Below are 16906 nucleotides of genomic sequence, written 5' to 3' on the forward strand. Positions count from 1 at the left end.
TGACAAGGTTCCTGAATGAGACCAAGGGGGAAAAGGGGGGCTTTTTTGAGGCTTTTTTTCTGATCCGAGAGAGTTTGTAAGATCAGTACAACATGCTATGAAAAATGAGGAGCATGGTGTCCTCTCACCCAGGAAACAGTTTAGGTTGAGGAAGTGGGTCACAACAGTGCGTAAGCCATGGGACAGATCTTAGTGTAGGGGAGACAGTCCTTTAGCACCGGGGCTGTCTGTGTGTTGAGCCATGGGACACATCTTAGTGCAGGGGTAGCAGTCCTTTAGCACCGGGGCTGTCTGTGTGTTGAGCCATGGGACAGATCTTAATGCAGGGGTGGCAGTCCTTTAGCACCGGGTCTGTCTGTAAAACTTTGCTCCTCAATGGAGGTGTGTAGGGGTCGGCTGCTTGTTGTTAAAGCAGAAATTAACAACATGGGGTTTGTCTTTATAAATGTGTATGTGCCTAACACAGGGAGAGAAAGAGGGGTTCTATTTGGGAGCCTTAGACAGGAACTCTCACAGCTAGCGCCTGAGGAAGTCGGAGGGGACTGGAACTGTACAATGAATTTGACAAAAGGCAGAAATGGGGAAGAGCCTCATTCAGTGTCAGTGGGAGTGTTAAGGGACATCATCAATCAGTTTGACCTAGTGGATGTTTGGAGAACTAAACATCCCAACACAAGACAGTATACATGGGTGAAGGTTTTTGGGGCTAGGGTGAGTGCAGCCCGACTTGATCGTTTTTACATGTCTAGCAATCGGAGCAATAGCCTTTTGGGCGCTACCATTCTCCCGGTGGGGTTTTCGGAAAACCATGGCTCGGCTGTCTATTTCACCAGGGCCCCGACAGGCATCCTATTGTAAGTTCAATGTAAAGGTGCCACTTTTTGCTTAGGTTTCCAGACCTTTTGGGAAAGGTGGGGGTAGCGAAGAGAGGAGTATGAGTCTCTGAGTCAATGGTGGGATGTGGGGAAAGTCCAATTTCGGCTTTTCTGTCAACAATACACAGCTCTCTCATCCTCAGAGGCTAGGAGAGTATTGGAGGAACTAGAGCATTATATTAGTGAGATGGAGGTAGAGATGGTGGGGAAAGGCAATGTAGGCCTCCAGGCTAATTTAGCTGAATTACGTCGGGACCTGGGCAGTTTTTTTCCAGGTTAAAGCAAATGGAGCACTTGTAAGAGCCAGGTTCTCCATGTTCAAGGAGATGGATGCTCCCAGCTCCTTCTTCTTTGGTTTGGAAAGACAGAGCGGTGAAGCCAAGGGTATGCATTGTCTGAAGGTGTACGAGGGTGCTTCTTCAGCTAAGGTGAACTGGGGCAAGAGCAGACCTGCAACACAAGCTGGTGCACATTTTCTGGTCGGGCCATCACTGGCTGAGGGCGGCAGGGTTTTACATGACCATCCACGAATGAGGACAGGGCCTGGTGGAACTGGAGAGCAGGATGGCTGCTTTCAGGCTAAAGGCGGTGCAGAGACTGCTGTACCATACTGATGTTGGCTGGAGGGAACCAGTACTACTGAGGAGAGCTGGCGGATTAGCGTTGGACCGGCAGCTGTTCCTCATGAAGCTGGAGAGGCTGAGTACAGCAGGTCTCTCTGATTTTTATTCTGCAGTGCTTAGGGCCTGGCAGCTACTAAGGCCCACAGGAGAAGGGGGTGTGGAGCCTGGGCTGTGGGTGTGGGAGGAGCCTATCTTCCACAACCTGCGAGTGCTGGGAAAGGAGGGGTGGAAAAACCCGGAAGTCTTGGCACAACAAACAGGAATAAAGTCTCTTAGGCTGCTGGAGAGATTCCTGGAAGAGGCCCAGGAGGCACTGTCTGAGCAAGTAAGGGTGGTGTTTGAGCGGCCAAAGGGGGAGGGGCCACCAATGTTTCCACCACTGCAGGTGATGGCAGAGACTGGAGACTGGCAAGGGGGTCTGGAGGACTTGTTAGATTTGAACACTCCGAGCCTGGGGGAGTTTGAGGATGTGGCAGGTAAAGCCCTCTACAACCTCTGCGTTAAGGTTAGGAACATTAGGAGCCTAACAGGAGAGAAGGCACATCAGTGGCAGGGGGTATATGGGGCGGAGAGTATGGTGTGTTTTAGATGGAGGGGGCTCTACAAACCCCCAGTACCAAAGAGGTCAGGGGACCTCCAGTGGAGGGTTCTACATGGAGCCCTGGCCACTAACAGCTGGTTGGCACGGGGTTGAACCGAGAATCGGGCAGGGGTGTCCTTTCTGTGTAATGAAAGGAACTGTGATGTGTTTTCTGTGTACACCAGGTTAATGCCATTAATGTCTCTGTTGGAATGTCTGTGTGAGAGGTTGGGGGGGGGGGGTTTACTGTTGGGATGTTCATAATGGGATACGGGTATCGATTAAGGAGAAGGCCAAATGGGTTTTGTTGAATTTTCTGTTTGCTCAGGCGAAGTTGGCTATTTGGCAAACAAAGAGGAACAGGGTCAAAGTTGGGGGGGTAACAGACCCTTTACTATTGTTTAATGGGATGGTCTCTGCACGCCTTAGGGTTGAGTTTGAGTTCTATAGAATGATAAAATGTGTGGAGATGTTTCAGGAGATATGGTGTGTTGGAGGGGGGGGGGGGCTGTCTGTATATGTTATGCTGGTGAATGAGGACCCAAAAGCGACTTAACGAAAACAGAGTCTTTATTCCAGTATATGACAAAAGTAATAATCCTGGATATCATCAAGGAGAAAACAAAACAGGAAAACTGAAATCCACTCGTCAGTAGCGAGGACGGACTGGAGACTCGACCATAGACTGCAGGTTGCTTCGGGAAGGCACCGACCGTAGCAGACTAAGACACCTGCTCACACGCAGCATCTGAAGAAGGTAAAACACGACAGGGCGAGACAAGGACACAGAACAGCGAACATCATACAAGGATCCGACAAGGACAGAAGCGGAAAACAGAGGGAGAAATAGTGGCTCTAATCAGAGGGCAAAATAGGGGACAGGTGTGAAAAGAGTAAATGAGGTAGTTAGGAGAATGAGGAACAGCTGGGAGCAGGAACGGAACGATAGGGAGAGAGAGCGAGAGAGGGAGAGAGGGAGGGGAAGAGAGGGATAGAAAGAGGGAAAGAACTTAATAAGACCAGCAGAGGGAAACGAATAGAAGGGAAGCACAGAGACAAGACATGATAACCAATGACAAAACATGACAGTACCCCCCCACTCACCGAGCGCCTCCTGGCGCACTCGAGGAGGAACCCTGGCGGCAACGGAGGAAATCATCAATCAACGAACGGTCCAGCACGTCCCGAGATGGAACCCAACTCCTCTCCTCAGGACCGTAACCCTCCCAATCCACTAAGTACTGGTGATCACGTCCCCGAGAACGCATGTCCATGATCCTTCGTACCTTGTAAATAGGTGCGCCCTCGACAAGGACGGGGGGGGGAGACGAACGGGGGCGCGAAGAAAGGGCTTGACACAGGAAACATGGAAGACAGGGTGGACGCGACGAAGATGTCGCGGAAGAAGCAATCGCACAGCGACAGGATTGACGACCTGGGAGACACGGAACGGACCAATGAACCGCGGAGTCAACTTGCGAGAAGCTGTCGTAAGGGGAAGGTTACGAGTGGAAAGCCACACTCTCTGGCCGCGACAATACCTAGGACTCTTAATCCTACGTTTATTGGCGGCTCTCACAGTCTGCGCCCTGTAACGGCAAAGTGCAGACCTCACCCTCCTCCAGGTGCGCTCACAACGTTGGACAAACGCCTGAGCGGAGGGAACGCTGGACTCGGCGAGCTGGGACGAGAACAGAGGAGGGCTGGTACCCCAGACTACTCTGAAACGGAGATAGCCCGGTAGCAGACGAAGGAAGCGAGTTGTGAGCGTATTCTGCCCAGGGGAGCTGTTCTGCCCAAGACGCAGGGTTTCTAAAAGAAAGGCTGAGTAATATGCGACCAATCGTCTGATTGGCCCTTTCTGCTTGACCGTTAGACTGGGGATGAAAACCGGAAGAGAGACTGACGGAAGCACCAATCAAACGACAGAACTCCCTCCAAAACTGTGACGTGAATTGCGGACCTCTGTCTGAAACGGCGTCTAACGGGAGGCCATGAATTCTGAACACATTCTCAATGATGATTTGTGCCGTCTCCTTAGCGGAAGGAAGCTTAGCGAGGGGAATGAAATGTGCTGCCTTAGAGAACCTATCGACAACCGTAAGAATCACAGTCTTCCCCGCAGACGAAGGCAGACCGGTAATGAAGTCTAAGGCGATGTGAGACCATGGTCGAGAAGGAATGGGAAGCGGTCTGAGACGACTGGCAGGAGGAGAGTTACCTGACTTAGTCTGCGCGCAGTCCGAACAAGCAGCCACGAAACGGCGCGTGTCACGCTCCTGAGTAGGCCACCAAAACCGCTGGCGAATAGAAGCAAGTGTACCCCGAACGCCGGGGTGGCCAGCTAACTTGGCAGAGTGAGCCCACTGAAGAACAGCCAGACGATTAGAAACAGGAACGAAAAGAAGGTTACTAGGACAAGCGCGCGGCGACGCAGTGTGAGTGAGTGCTTGCTTAACCTGTCTCTCAATTCCCCAGACAGTCAACCCGACAACACGCCCATCAGGAAGAATCCCCTCGGGATCGGTAGAGGCCACAGAAGAACTAAAGAGACGGGATAAGGCATCAGGCTTGGTGTTCTTATTACCCGGGCGATAAGAAATCACGAACTCGAAACGAGCGAAAAACAACGCCCAACGAGCTTGACGTGCATTAAGTCGTTTGGCAGAACGGATGTACTCAAGGTTCTTATGGTCAGTCCAAACGACAAAAGGAACGGTCGCCCCCTCCAACCACTGTCGCCATTCGCCTAGGGCAAAGCAGATGGCGAGCAGTTCGCGGTTACCCACATCATAGTTGCATTCCGATGGCGACAGGCGATGAGAAAAATAAGCGCAAGGATGGACCTTATCGTCAGACTGGAAGCGCTGGGATAGAATGGCTCCCACGCCCACCTCTGAAGCGTCAACCTCGACAATGAATTGTTTAGTGACGTCAGGAGTAACAAGGATAGGAGCGGATGTAAAACGCTTCTTGAGGAGATCAAAAGCTCCCTGGGCGGAACCGGACCACTTAAAGCACGTCTTGACAGAAGTAAGAGCTGTGAGAGGGGCAGCAACTTGACCGAAATTACGAATGAAACGCCGATAGAAATTAGCGAAACCTAGAAAGCGCTGCAACTCGACACGTGACCTGGGAAAGGGGCCAATCACTGACAGCCTGGACCTTAGCGGGATCCATCTGAATGCCTTCAGCGGAAATAACAGAACCGAGAAATGTGACAGAGGAGACATGAAAGGCGCACTTCTCAGCCTTCACGTAGAGACAATTCTCTAAAAGGCGTTGGAGTACACGTCGAACGTGCTGAACATGAATCTCGAGTGACGGTGAAAAAATCAGGATATTGTCAAGGTAGACAAAAACAAAGATGTTCAGCATGTCTCTCAGTACATCATTAACTAATGCCTGAAAAACAGCTGGAGCATTAGCGAGACCGAACGGCAGAACCCGGTACTCAAAATGCCCTAACGGAGTGTTAAACGCCGTTTTCCACTCGTCCCCCTCTCTGATGCGCACGAGATGGTAAGCGTTACGAAGTTCCAACTTAGTAAAGAACCTGGCTCCCTGCAGAATCTCGAAGGCTGACGACATAAGGGGAAGCGGATAACGATTCTTAACCGTTATGTCATTCAGCCCTCAATAATCCACGCAGGGGCGCAGAGTACCGTCCTTCTTCTTAACAAAAAAAAACCCCGCTCCGGCGGGAGAGGAAGAAGGCACCACGGTGCCGGCGTCGAGAGAAACAGACAAATAATCCTCGAGAGCCTTACGTTCGGGAGCCGACAGAGAGTATAGTCTACCCCGAGGGGGAGTGGTCCCCGGAAGGAGATCAATACAACAATCATACGACCGGTGAGGAGGAAGGGAGTTGGCTCTGGACCGACTGAAGACCGTGCGCAGATCATGATATTCCTCCGGCACTCCTGTCAAATCACCAGGTTCCTCCTGAGAAGAGGGGACAGAAGAAACAGGAGGGATAGCAGACATTAAACACTTCACATGACAAGAAACGTTCCAGGATAGGATAGAATTACTAGACCAATTAATAGAAGGATTATGACATACTAGCCAGGGATGACCCAAAACAACAGGTGTAAAAGGTGAACGAAAAATCAAAAAGGAAATGGTCTCACTGTGGTTACCAGATACTGTGAGGGTTAAAGGTAGTGTCTCATATCTGATACTGGGGAGAAGACTACCATCTAAGGCGAACATGGGCGTGGGCTTCCCTAACTGTCTGAGAGGAATGTCATGTTTCCGAGCCCATGCTTCGTCCATAAAACAACCCTCAGCCCCAGAGTCTATCAAGGCACTGCATGAAGCAGCCGAACCGGTCCAGCGTAGATGGACCGACAAGGTAGTACAGGATCTAGATGGAGAGACCTGAGTAGTAGCGCTCACCAGTAGCCCTCCGCTTACTGATGAGCTCTGGCCTTTTACTGGACATGAATTGACAAAATGTCCAGAAAAACCGCAATAGAGGCACAGGCGGTTGGTGATCCTCCGTTCCCTCTCCTTAGTCGAGATGCGAATACCTCCCAGCTGCATGGGCTCAGTCTCTGAGCCGGAGGGAGGAGATGGTTGCGATGCGGAGAGGGGGAACACCGTTAACGCGAGCTCTCTACCACGAGCTCGGTGACGAAGATCTACCCGTCGTTCTATGCGGATGGCGAGTGCAATCAAAGAGTCCACGCTGGAAGGAACCTCCCGGGAGAGAATCTCATCCTTAACCTCAGCGTGGAGTCCCTCCAGAAAACGAGCGAGCAACGCCGGCTCGTTCCAGTCACTAGAGGCAGCAAGAGTGCGAAACTCTATAGAGTAATCCGTTATGGATCGATCACCTTGACATAGGGAAGCCAGGGCCCTAGAAGCCTCCCTACCAAAAACTGAACGATCAAAAACCCGTATCATCTCCTCTTTAAAGTTCAGATAATTGTTAGAACACTCAGCCCTTGCCTCCCAGATAGCTGTGCCCCACTCTCGAGCCCGACCAGTAAGGAGTGAAATGACGTAAGCAATCCGAGCTCTCTCTCTTGAGTATGTGTTGGGTTGGAGAGAGAACACAATATCACACTGGGTGAGAAAGGAGCGGCACTAAGTGGGCTGCCCAGAGTAACATGGTGGGTTATTAACCCTAGGTTCCGGAGACTCGGAAGACCAGGAAGTAGCTGGTGGCACGAGACGAAGACTCTGAAACTGTCCTGAGAGGTCGGAAACCTGAGCGGCCAGGGTCTCAACGGCATGACGAGCAGCAGACAATTCCTGCTCGTGTCTGCCGAGCATTGCTCCCTGGATCTCGACGGCAGTGTTACGAGAATCCGTAGTCGCTGGGTCCATTCTTGGTCGGATCCTTCTGTTATGCTGGTGAATGAGAACCCAAAAGCGACTTAACGAAAACAGAGTCTTTATTCCAGTATATGACAAAAGTAATAATCCTGGATATCATCAAGGAGAAAACAAAACAGGAAAACTGAAATCCACTCGTCAGTAGCGAGGACGGACTGGAGACTCGACCATAGACTGCAGGTTGCTTCGGGAAGGCACCGACCGTAGCAGACTAAGACACCTGCTCACACGCAGCATCTGAAGAAGGTAAAACACGACAGGGCGAGACAAGGACACAGAACAGCGAACATCATACAAGGATCCGACAAGGACAGAAGCGGAAAACAGAGGGAGAAATAGTGGCTCTAATCAGAGGGCAAAATAGGGGACAGGTGTGAAAAGAGTAAATGAGGTAGTTAGGAGAATGAGGAACAGCTGGGAGCAGGAACGGAACGATAGGGAGAGAGAGCGAGAGAGGGAGAGAGGGAGGGGAAGAGAGGGATAGAAAGAGGGAAAGAACCTAATAAGACCAGCAGAGGGAAACAAATAGAAGGGAAGCACAGAGACAAGACATGATAACCAATGACAAAACATGACAGTATAGCTGGGGAAGATGTTTTGGATATGCGGTTGTAGAAGTGGTGAGTTGTTTTGGCTATTGTGATGTTGGTTTGTATCATAGGGTAGAGGGCAAGCTGAGTATGGTACATGTATGCAGTACAGGATATATTTTGGTGTTTTATTTTTAAGGGGGGGGTGAGTTTTAAATTAAATTAAAGTCTCTCTCTCTGTGTTTTATCTGTGTGTTTATCTGTGTGTGTGCCCATTGTGTCTATCGATGGGAAACATCATAAATTATTCATCCACAGATGCCAGCTGTAAGAGCACTGGTCCATGTTCAAGGACTTGAGACAGTAGCGGGTCTATTGTATAATATTCATGATAAAGAATAAATGGAATATATTACGTGGTGCATCTGAAATGGCACCCTTTTCCTCGCAGGGCTTTTGAACAGGGCCCTGTGTGTATTCAGCAAGGTTCTGTACTATTAAATCAAATGTTATACATACACAGCAGATGTTATTGCGGGTGTCGCGAAATGCTTGTCTAAACGATGGTGAGATATATATATATATATATAATGCATGGATATTGGCAGAAGCAGCAATTCACAAAACTACAGAACATTATGATCAGTCATTTCCTTGGCAGCTACTGCTTGGCTCCTTATCTTGGAGTCGTTAGAACTATTGAAGTTGTAGATCATGAGATAACAAATGCGCTCTTGCTCTCACTCACGTATTTAGGTTGCCTACACTCTTAAAATAAAAGGCTATCTACAAACTAAAAGGATTGTCTGGCTGTCCCCGTAGGAGAACCATTTGAAGAACCCTATTTTTCCCCAAGTAGAACCCTTTTGGATTCCATGTAGAACCCTTTCTACAGAGGGTTTTACCTGGAACCCAAAACGTTTCTCCAATGGTGACAGCTGAAGAACCCTTTTTGAACCCATTTTCTATGAGTGGATACTGTATCTAAATAAATCACAACAGACTTGCAGGTCTTCTGCTCTATTTGGATTCTTCAGCCTCCCAATATTTCCAATGTGCCTGTGAAGTAGCTTACAAAGCCAGACAACAACAGCAGAGGGCAAAGATAGCTATTATATGGGGGCATAACCTGCCTTTGGTTGTGTTGTTCTGCTGTCCAAGGGCCACTCTCTGAAGCTTGCTCCACCAGCCTTGCCACCCTTACCAAAACACATTCTATATGTGTGTGGGTGTCTCTCACCCTCTCTCTCTTTGTGTGTGTGTGTGTGAGTGTCTGTCTGTGTGTCACGCCCTGACCGTAGATTGCTTTGTATGTTTCGATGTTTAGTTTTGTCAGGGTGTGATGTGGGTGGGTATTCTATGTTTTGTATTTCTATGTGTTTGGCCTGGTATGGTTCCCAATCAGAGGCAGCTGTCAATCGTTGTCTCTGATTGAGAACCATACTTAGGCAGCCTGGTTTCGCCCTTGAGTTGTGGGTAGTTGTTTTCTGTTTTGTGTTGCAGCACCTTACAGGACTGTGTCATTTTCATTCCACTCTCTTTGTTATTTTGTTTAGTGTTTCTGTTCTAATAAAATAACACGGACACGTACCACGCTGCATATTGGTCCCATCCTTCCTACTACTCGTCAGAAGAGGAAGAAAATCGTTACACTGTGTGTGTGTTGTGTTTCTGTCCGTCTTGTTTAACGGCAGGGGCGCTCTCCTTTCCCTCACGTAAATAAACAGACCATGGCTGCCAGATCAGAGATTAGACAACAGGCCCAAGGGGGTATGACTGTCTCTGTGAATCTACCCACAAAAACAACATGGCTATTTGTATCTGTTTGGGAGTAACGTAGCAGGATGATAGATCATTTATAATTGACTATTCTATCTTTATATTCTATGCAGCAGCGTACTGTTAACGGCTATGCATAGAGATCCTTATTTGAGTAGTCTTCTTCGTGTTCTCATTTATCTGGTGCTAATTTGAATCAACACGATATAGTTACACTGTGCCTACCAATGTATGTAATGGTTTATCTAATGGGTTTAAGACAGCATAAGTTGATATCAGGCTAAACCATTTAAGTACTATACAGCGTTTCAAACTTCTAAATTAAATGGTTTGCTGTTAATGGGAGCCAAAAAGAAACATTTGGAGATTGATGAGCAGTAACACATTATCATTCAGTTCACTAGTTCCACATGGGGGGGGTGGGCCAGAGGCCAGTCGTGGTGAAAGGTGAGGGCCCAGTGCCCTCGGTACGAGAGACAAAAAAAACTTGTGTTGATGCTCCACAGCACAGGGAGAAAACACACAGCGTACTTGACTGTTTTAGGGCAGATGCTTGTCTTCTGAGACGTTTGTTGTTTGTTTCTGAATGGGAGTTGTACTGTGTTTATTTGGGGATTTCCCGTCTTTTTACAATTCATTGACTTTATTGCTAGAAAAGAACTGAGCGACTGGTGAATACTCTGTGACTATTCGCACTTATTTTTATAGCCTAAGTACATTGTGAGATTTGGCAATAATTGGTTCTGATTTGGTTCCAATGGTCCTGTGTGGCACAGTTGGTAAAAGCATGGCGCTAGCAAGGCCAGGGTCGTGGGATTGAATGCAAAAATGTGTACACACACTGCACTGTAAGTCGCGTTTGATAAAAGTGTCGGCTAAATAGTGTAGGCTAAAATTTTCAACAAAGATGGTTATTAACAAGACCGTTTTTTTTTTACCTTCAGTTCCCGTCTCCCTGCTACCCTCAGGCCCATGAGAACCTGGAGGAGTCCAGGCTGGAGGCGGTGAGTGACAACAACATGGAGCTGGTGCAGGACATCCTGAAGGAGCTCACTCCCCTCACACACAGGAACAAGGCTGCAGACGAACTGGCACGCATACTGAAGGAGCCACACTTCCAGGTCTAAACACTCAATGTTTTAAGCTTTTATCAGGGCTGATCTAGGACAAGTTCCCTCCTGTCTACGTAATCTTATTCATTATGGTCTGAATGGCCAAACTGATCTTAGATTAGCACTCCTACTGTGGGACATCTACACAGAGTTTGTTTTTTACCCATTCTCCAAGAGCTTTACCTTATTGAGGGAAAAGTGACCTAACGTATGTAGCTACCATGGATGGCATGCTACCACGTTTAATGTATCGAATGCCGTCTTCTTAAGATCAGTTGTGAATCTTACTAGATCAATTCCATCCTACAGTATGTGTCACGCAATCATCAACATCATTATCCTCTGCCCCTATTGGTCCACACGTAGTCTCTCCTGGAAACCCATGATTCGGTGGCATCCAAGACCTTTGAGACTCCTCCTCCCAGCCCCTGTTCCTTCATGGACGCTGCCTTCAACAACCAGCCTGTTGCCCCAGACGCAGTCAGGATGGTGGGCATCCGCAAGGTGTCTGGAGAGCACCTGGTAAGACTCAGTGAGGGGCAAGAAATGCTGGACGCCCTGGCAGCCATTTTGAAATGGCTTACTTTACAGTGGCTTACAGTGCAACTGTTTGTTGAGTTTGTGAGTATGTTTCTTAATTATTTTATTTTTTTAAATGGCGGTCCTTGTTCTACCTTTGTAGGTCCTTCCACTCAGTGTCATGGATTCTTTACTTTTCTTTGACTCTGCTCATGTAGTTAAAAACGGCAATGTAAAATACAGTGCTATACCTTTGCCTTTGTAGGGTGTGACGTTTCGGGTAGAGAGCGGAGAGCTGGTGATCGCCCGCATCCTCCACGGCGGGATGATCGACCAGCAGGGCCTCCTCCACGTTGGTGACATTATCAAGGAGGTGAACGCGAAAGAGGTGGGCAATGACCCCAAGGTGCTCCAGCAGATGCTGAAAGAGGCCAGCGGCAGTGTGGTGCTCAAGATCCTCCCCAGCTACCAGGAGCCTCACACCCCACGCCAGGTGAGTTGACCCATAATTTCTCTGTGACCCCATACAGTGAACCATATGACCTGCCATCCAGGACCCTCTATACCAGTCAGTGTCAGATGAAGGCCCTAAACATTTTCAAAAGACTCCAACCACCCAAGTCATAGACTGTTCTCTCTGCGACTGCACGGCAAGCTGTACCTCTGCTCCAAGTCTGGTGCCAACAGGACCCTGAAAAACTTGCAACTCCAAACCATACGACTGTTAAGTAGTTAGTTAAATAGTTGACCAAATAGCTACCCGAAATAAAGAATTCAGACCCCTTCCCCTTTTCTACATTTTGACATTGGAGTCGGCTTATGATAGAGACATGAACATTCAATTCTTTAGACATTTCTGCAGTCAGCATACCAATTGCACTCTCCATCAAAACTTGAGATATCTGTGGCATTGTGTTGTGTGACAAAACTGCACATTTTAGAGTGGCCTTTTATTGTCCCCAGCGCAAGGTGCACTTGTTTAATGATCATACTGTTTAGTCAGATTTTTGATATGCCAACCCAGACAGGTGGATGTATTATCTTGCCAAAGAGAAAAGCTCACTAACTGTAAACAAATTTGTGCACAACATTTGCAAGAAAGAAGCTTTTTATGCTTTTGGGAAATTTCTGGGTTATTTTTTTTCAGCTCATGGAACATGGGACCAACACTTTACATGTTGCGTTTATTTTTTGGTTCAGTATAAATGTAACCCTAGCCCATATCTGTTTTGGGATTGCTGTATATCTGAAAGCATTTTATATATGTATCCAATATGCCACAAACGTCCACTTAGCCTACCAAATCTTTTCAGATTTACATGAAATTCTATTTGGTTTTTCAGAAAATACTGTAGAAAATACTGTAGAGCCACTGTCTCCCTCCTGCAGTCTTTAACCTTGTGTCTCCTTCCAAGAATACACATCCAATGCAACCTCTTCAAGTGAGTGCTATAGTGGCATTTATTGTCATGAACATTGCCTTGGATGCAGCTCTGCAGAGTAGTAACCTTAACCACACTGCTAATGCTAATGTCAAACCCTAACCTTAGATTAAGACCAAAAAGCACATTTACATTTTCCCTGAATTTGTACGATATATCCAATTTTGACTTTGTAGCTGGTCCATCTAGTGGAAATCACTCAGTTCTGCCTGCAGGCCAAGATTCATGACAATAAACATCAGGCCAAGATTCATGACAATAAACATCAACCTGCCAATTGCGCTGGCAATTTTACTTACAATTTTGTGAGATTTAAAAAAAAATTAAAAGTGTAATCCTACTAATGGCTTTTCTCTCACGAATAATGCATTAGCTACTGGAGTCACCGTGAGGATGAGAGAGAAGGTCCAGAAAAACAGAAAAAGATCTGTACAGTACATCTGTTCCAACTAGAAAGAAAATGTTTAAATCGGTTATTTCAACCCACAGACTCAGCATTCAGTTGACAAAAATAGTTATTCAAAATAGTGTATGCACCCTAAATTAATACATCTAAAACACATTACTGGTTACTATTCGTCCCCTTGAACCTTTCCGCCCAGCCTTTGGATTCCTTGTTAGTATAGTGTCCTTAGCTCTGTGAGTCTAGCTAATGGACCCAGAATCTCTGAGGAGTCAACCCACTGTGCACTGATGTCAATTCAATGTCTATTCTACGTTGGTTCAATGTCAATTCATGAAATGATGTTGAAACACTGTTGTTCCAACCACTGTGTGCCCAGTGGGAAAGAGTGTGCGAGATTGATTGTACTCAGTGGCATCATGACCCAAATGAAATAAATAACAATAAAATGTTTTGTCAGATACACCGGATAGGTACAGTGAAAGGTTTTCTTTTGCAGGGTCAGCCATAGTAATACAGTACCACTGGTGCAAATGAGGGTTAAGTGCCTTGCTCAAGGGCACATCGACAGATTTTTCACCTTGTCGGCTGGAGTATTTGAACCAGCGACTCTTCGGTAACTGAGTCAGAGATCAAGGAAAAGCTCACAGGACTGGACACCTCTCTCAAATAGCAGTAATTCATGGCATGCTATTAGCCCACAGCCCACAGCTGCACTGTCCATCCAGTCCACTGACATTTTGAAATCAGTCCCTGGGCTATTCTTTTGGAAATTACATTTGGCGCATTTCAAAAGGTTCTGAGAAGAAAATGTAGAGGTTATGGCATTGAAATGCTTCCTGGCGACCGGCGAGGGTCCATATTGAAGTATTTTGATCTCCGGAGGCGACTTCAGGCTATCCAAACCGAGAGTTGCTACAAAATGGCTTCTCTGAAAGGGAGAGAGATGACAGACGAGATGCTATTGTCTGTTTGTGCAGACATTTCCCCTGCCTCTCAAAACTGCTCCATCATCATAACACATTTTCAAATCAAACCAAATGATGTTAATGCGAGTACAGCGAAATGCTTGTGCTTCTAGTTCCGACAATGCGTTAATAACCAATGAGTAATCTAACCTAACAATTCCACAACTACTACCTTATACACACACAAGTGTAAAGGGATAAAGAATATGTACATAAAGATATATGAATGAGTGATGGTACAGAAAGGCATAGGCAAGATGGTATCGAGTACAGTAAGTCGCTCTGGATAAGAGCGTCTGCTAAATGACTTAAATGTAAATGTAAATATACATGAGATGAGTATGTAAACATAGAAGTGGCATAGTTTAAAGTGGCTAGTGATACATGTATTACATAAATATGGCAAGATGCAGTAGATGATATACACATCAGATGAGTAATGTAGGTTATGTAAACATTATATTAAGTAGCATTGTTTAAAGTGGCTAGTGATACATTTTTGACATCAATTTCCATTATTAAAGTGAGTTGGAGCTGAGTCAGTATGTTGGCAGCAGCCACTCAATGTTAGTGATGGCTGTTTAACAGTCTGATGGCCTTGAGATAGAAGCTGTTTTTCAGTCTCTCGGTCCCTGCTTTGATGCACCTGTAATGACCTCGCCTTCTAGATGACAGCGGGGTCAACAGGCAGTGGCTCGGGTGGTTGTTGTCCTTGATGATCTTTATGACCTTCCTGTGAAATCGGGTGGTGTAGGTGTCCTGGAGGTAATGCAGGTAATTTTCCCCCGGTGATGCGTTGTGCAGACCCCACTACCCTCTGGAGAGCCTTACGGTTGTGGGCGGAGCAGTTGCCGTACCAGGCGGTGATACAGCCCGACAGGATGCTCTCGATTGTGCATCTGTAGAAGTTTGTGAGTGCTTTTGGTGATAAGCCAAATTTCTTCAGCCTCCTGGGGTTGAAGAGGCGCTGCTGCGCCTTCTTCACAACACTGTCTGTGTGAGTGGACCATTTCAGTTTGTCCGTGATGTGTATGCCGAGGAACTTAAAACCTACTACCCTCTCCACTACTGCCCCATCGATGTGCATAGGGGGGTGCTCCCTCTGCTGTTTCCTGAAGTCCACGATCATCTCCTTTGTTTTGTTGACGTTGAGTGTGAGTGTGAGGTTATTTTCCTGACACCACACTCCGAGGGCCCTCACCTCCTCCCTGTAGGCCGTCTCGTCGTTGTTGGTAATCAAGCCTACCACTGTAGTGTCGTCCGCAAACTTGATTATTGAGTTTGAGGCGTGCGTGGCCACACAGTCGTGGGTGAACATGGAGTACAGGAGTGTTGAGGATCAGCGGGGTGGAGATGTTGTTACCTACCCTCACCACCTGGGGGCAACCCGTCAGGAAGTCCAGTATCCAGTTGCACAGGGCGGGGTAGAGACCCAGGTTCTCGAGCTTGATGATGAGTTTGGAGGGTACGATGGTGATAAATGCTGAGCTGTAGTCGATGAACATCATTCTCACATAGGTATTCCTCTTGTCCAGATGGGTTAGGGCAGTGTGCAGTGTGGTTGCGATTGCGTCGTCTGTGGACCTATTGGGGCGGTAAGCAAATTGTAGTGGGTCTAGGGTGTCAGGTAGGGTGGAGGTGATATGGTCCTTGACTAGTCTTAGTGCTGCTGGTAGTCGTTTAGCTCAGTTACCTTAGCTTTCTTGGGAACAGGGACAATGGCGGCCCTCAACAATGAGATAAACAGTTTGTCAAAACACCGTAACATTAAATTACATACAAGGTGCTTTGTGCAGGTGGGTGCTACACTACATTGATAATGGATGATACATTCCTCTTAAGTGCTCAATTAATCCAGTCCATTAAAGAGATCTGCCCGGTATATTACGAAGTATCAACTTTAACTCCCATCTCTCTGTACTGTGCTGGTGTATGCTGAGGTGACCGAGCTAAGTAGAATACTCCTTTTACCCAGTGTCCTGTCTGTGACTCCAAGTGACAACATTTCCCTCCACATTGCTAAAATCACTGGGGGGTAGAAGGGGTGATGGGAGGGTTAGAGTAGCTCAGGGGCTGAGGGGAGCAGTTCATTCACACTTCAACTTGCTGCCATGAGTAATCACCATTGAGCATTGGGAAGGGTTGCCATGGCTACCTGTTTGGGCTCTAACTCCTTCCGCCTCTTCCATTTTCAGGAGATGGGATACAGGGGTGGTGCTCTCGCTTTGTGTTGTCTGGGACAGTAAGGGGCAGATGAATGAATTTCAAGTGAGCAAGGTTGTCTGATGTAGATGGTCTTGACCAGATACTGTAGCTATTCACCAGGAACCATTGAGACCACACACTGGTTGCCGGTATTGTGTTCATAGTAGTATGGCATGTAAACAAATACTGTAGTAAAGGGTTTAACGTAGCATTTTGAAGTAGGCAGTGTATTGAGCACTGGATATTATGTATTATGTTTAGATGGCGTTTACCTCTACTCCAGCTCTGACCTGTTCACCGAGCTCCCTCTCCATCTCCCTCAGGCGTATGTGAAGTGTCACTTTGACTACGACCCGTCCCATGACAACCTCATCCCCTGTAAGGAGGCAGGCCTGGGCTTCAGCAGTGGAGACATCCTGCAGCTTTTCAACCAGGAGGACCTCAACTGGTGGCAGGTCAGTCACTTCTAACGGACAACCACTGTTTAGTCTTTCACTTTATCATGTTTGTCCTAAATAGTTAAA

At 47.2% G+C, this 16906-nt stretch overlaps 1 protein-coding gene across 3 annotated transcripts in view; it reads left to right on the forward strand.

Moving 5' to 3' along the window:
- The window catches only part of LOC124039908 (MAGUK p55 subfamily member 2-like), a 113570-nt gene that overhangs the window by 85900 nt on the left and 10764 nt on the right, over positions 1 to 16906 (forward strand). For all 3 annotated transcript variants that reach the window (XM_046356458.1, XM_046356457.1, XM_046356459.1), the window contains 4 exons: positions 10678 to 10854; positions 11212 to 11367; positions 11630 to 11857; positions 16706 to 16837. In XM_046356458.1, coding sequence (XP_046212414.1) covers positions 10678 to 10854; positions 11212 to 11367; positions 11630 to 11857; positions 16706 to 16837 — 693 coding nt within the window. The remainder of the gene's footprint in view (positions 1 to 10677; positions 10855 to 11211; positions 11368 to 11629; positions 11858 to 16705; positions 16838 to 16906) is intronic.

Source organism: Oncorhynchus gorbuscha, linkage group LG07, assembly GCF_021184085.1.
Source record: "Oncorhynchus gorbuscha isolate QuinsamMale2020 ecotype Even-year linkage group LG07, OgorEven_v1.0, whole genome shotgun sequence".
In the NCBI taxonomy this organism is placed as follows: domain Eukaryota; kingdom Metazoa; phylum Chordata; class Actinopteri; order Salmoniformes; family Salmonidae; genus Oncorhynchus; species Oncorhynchus gorbuscha.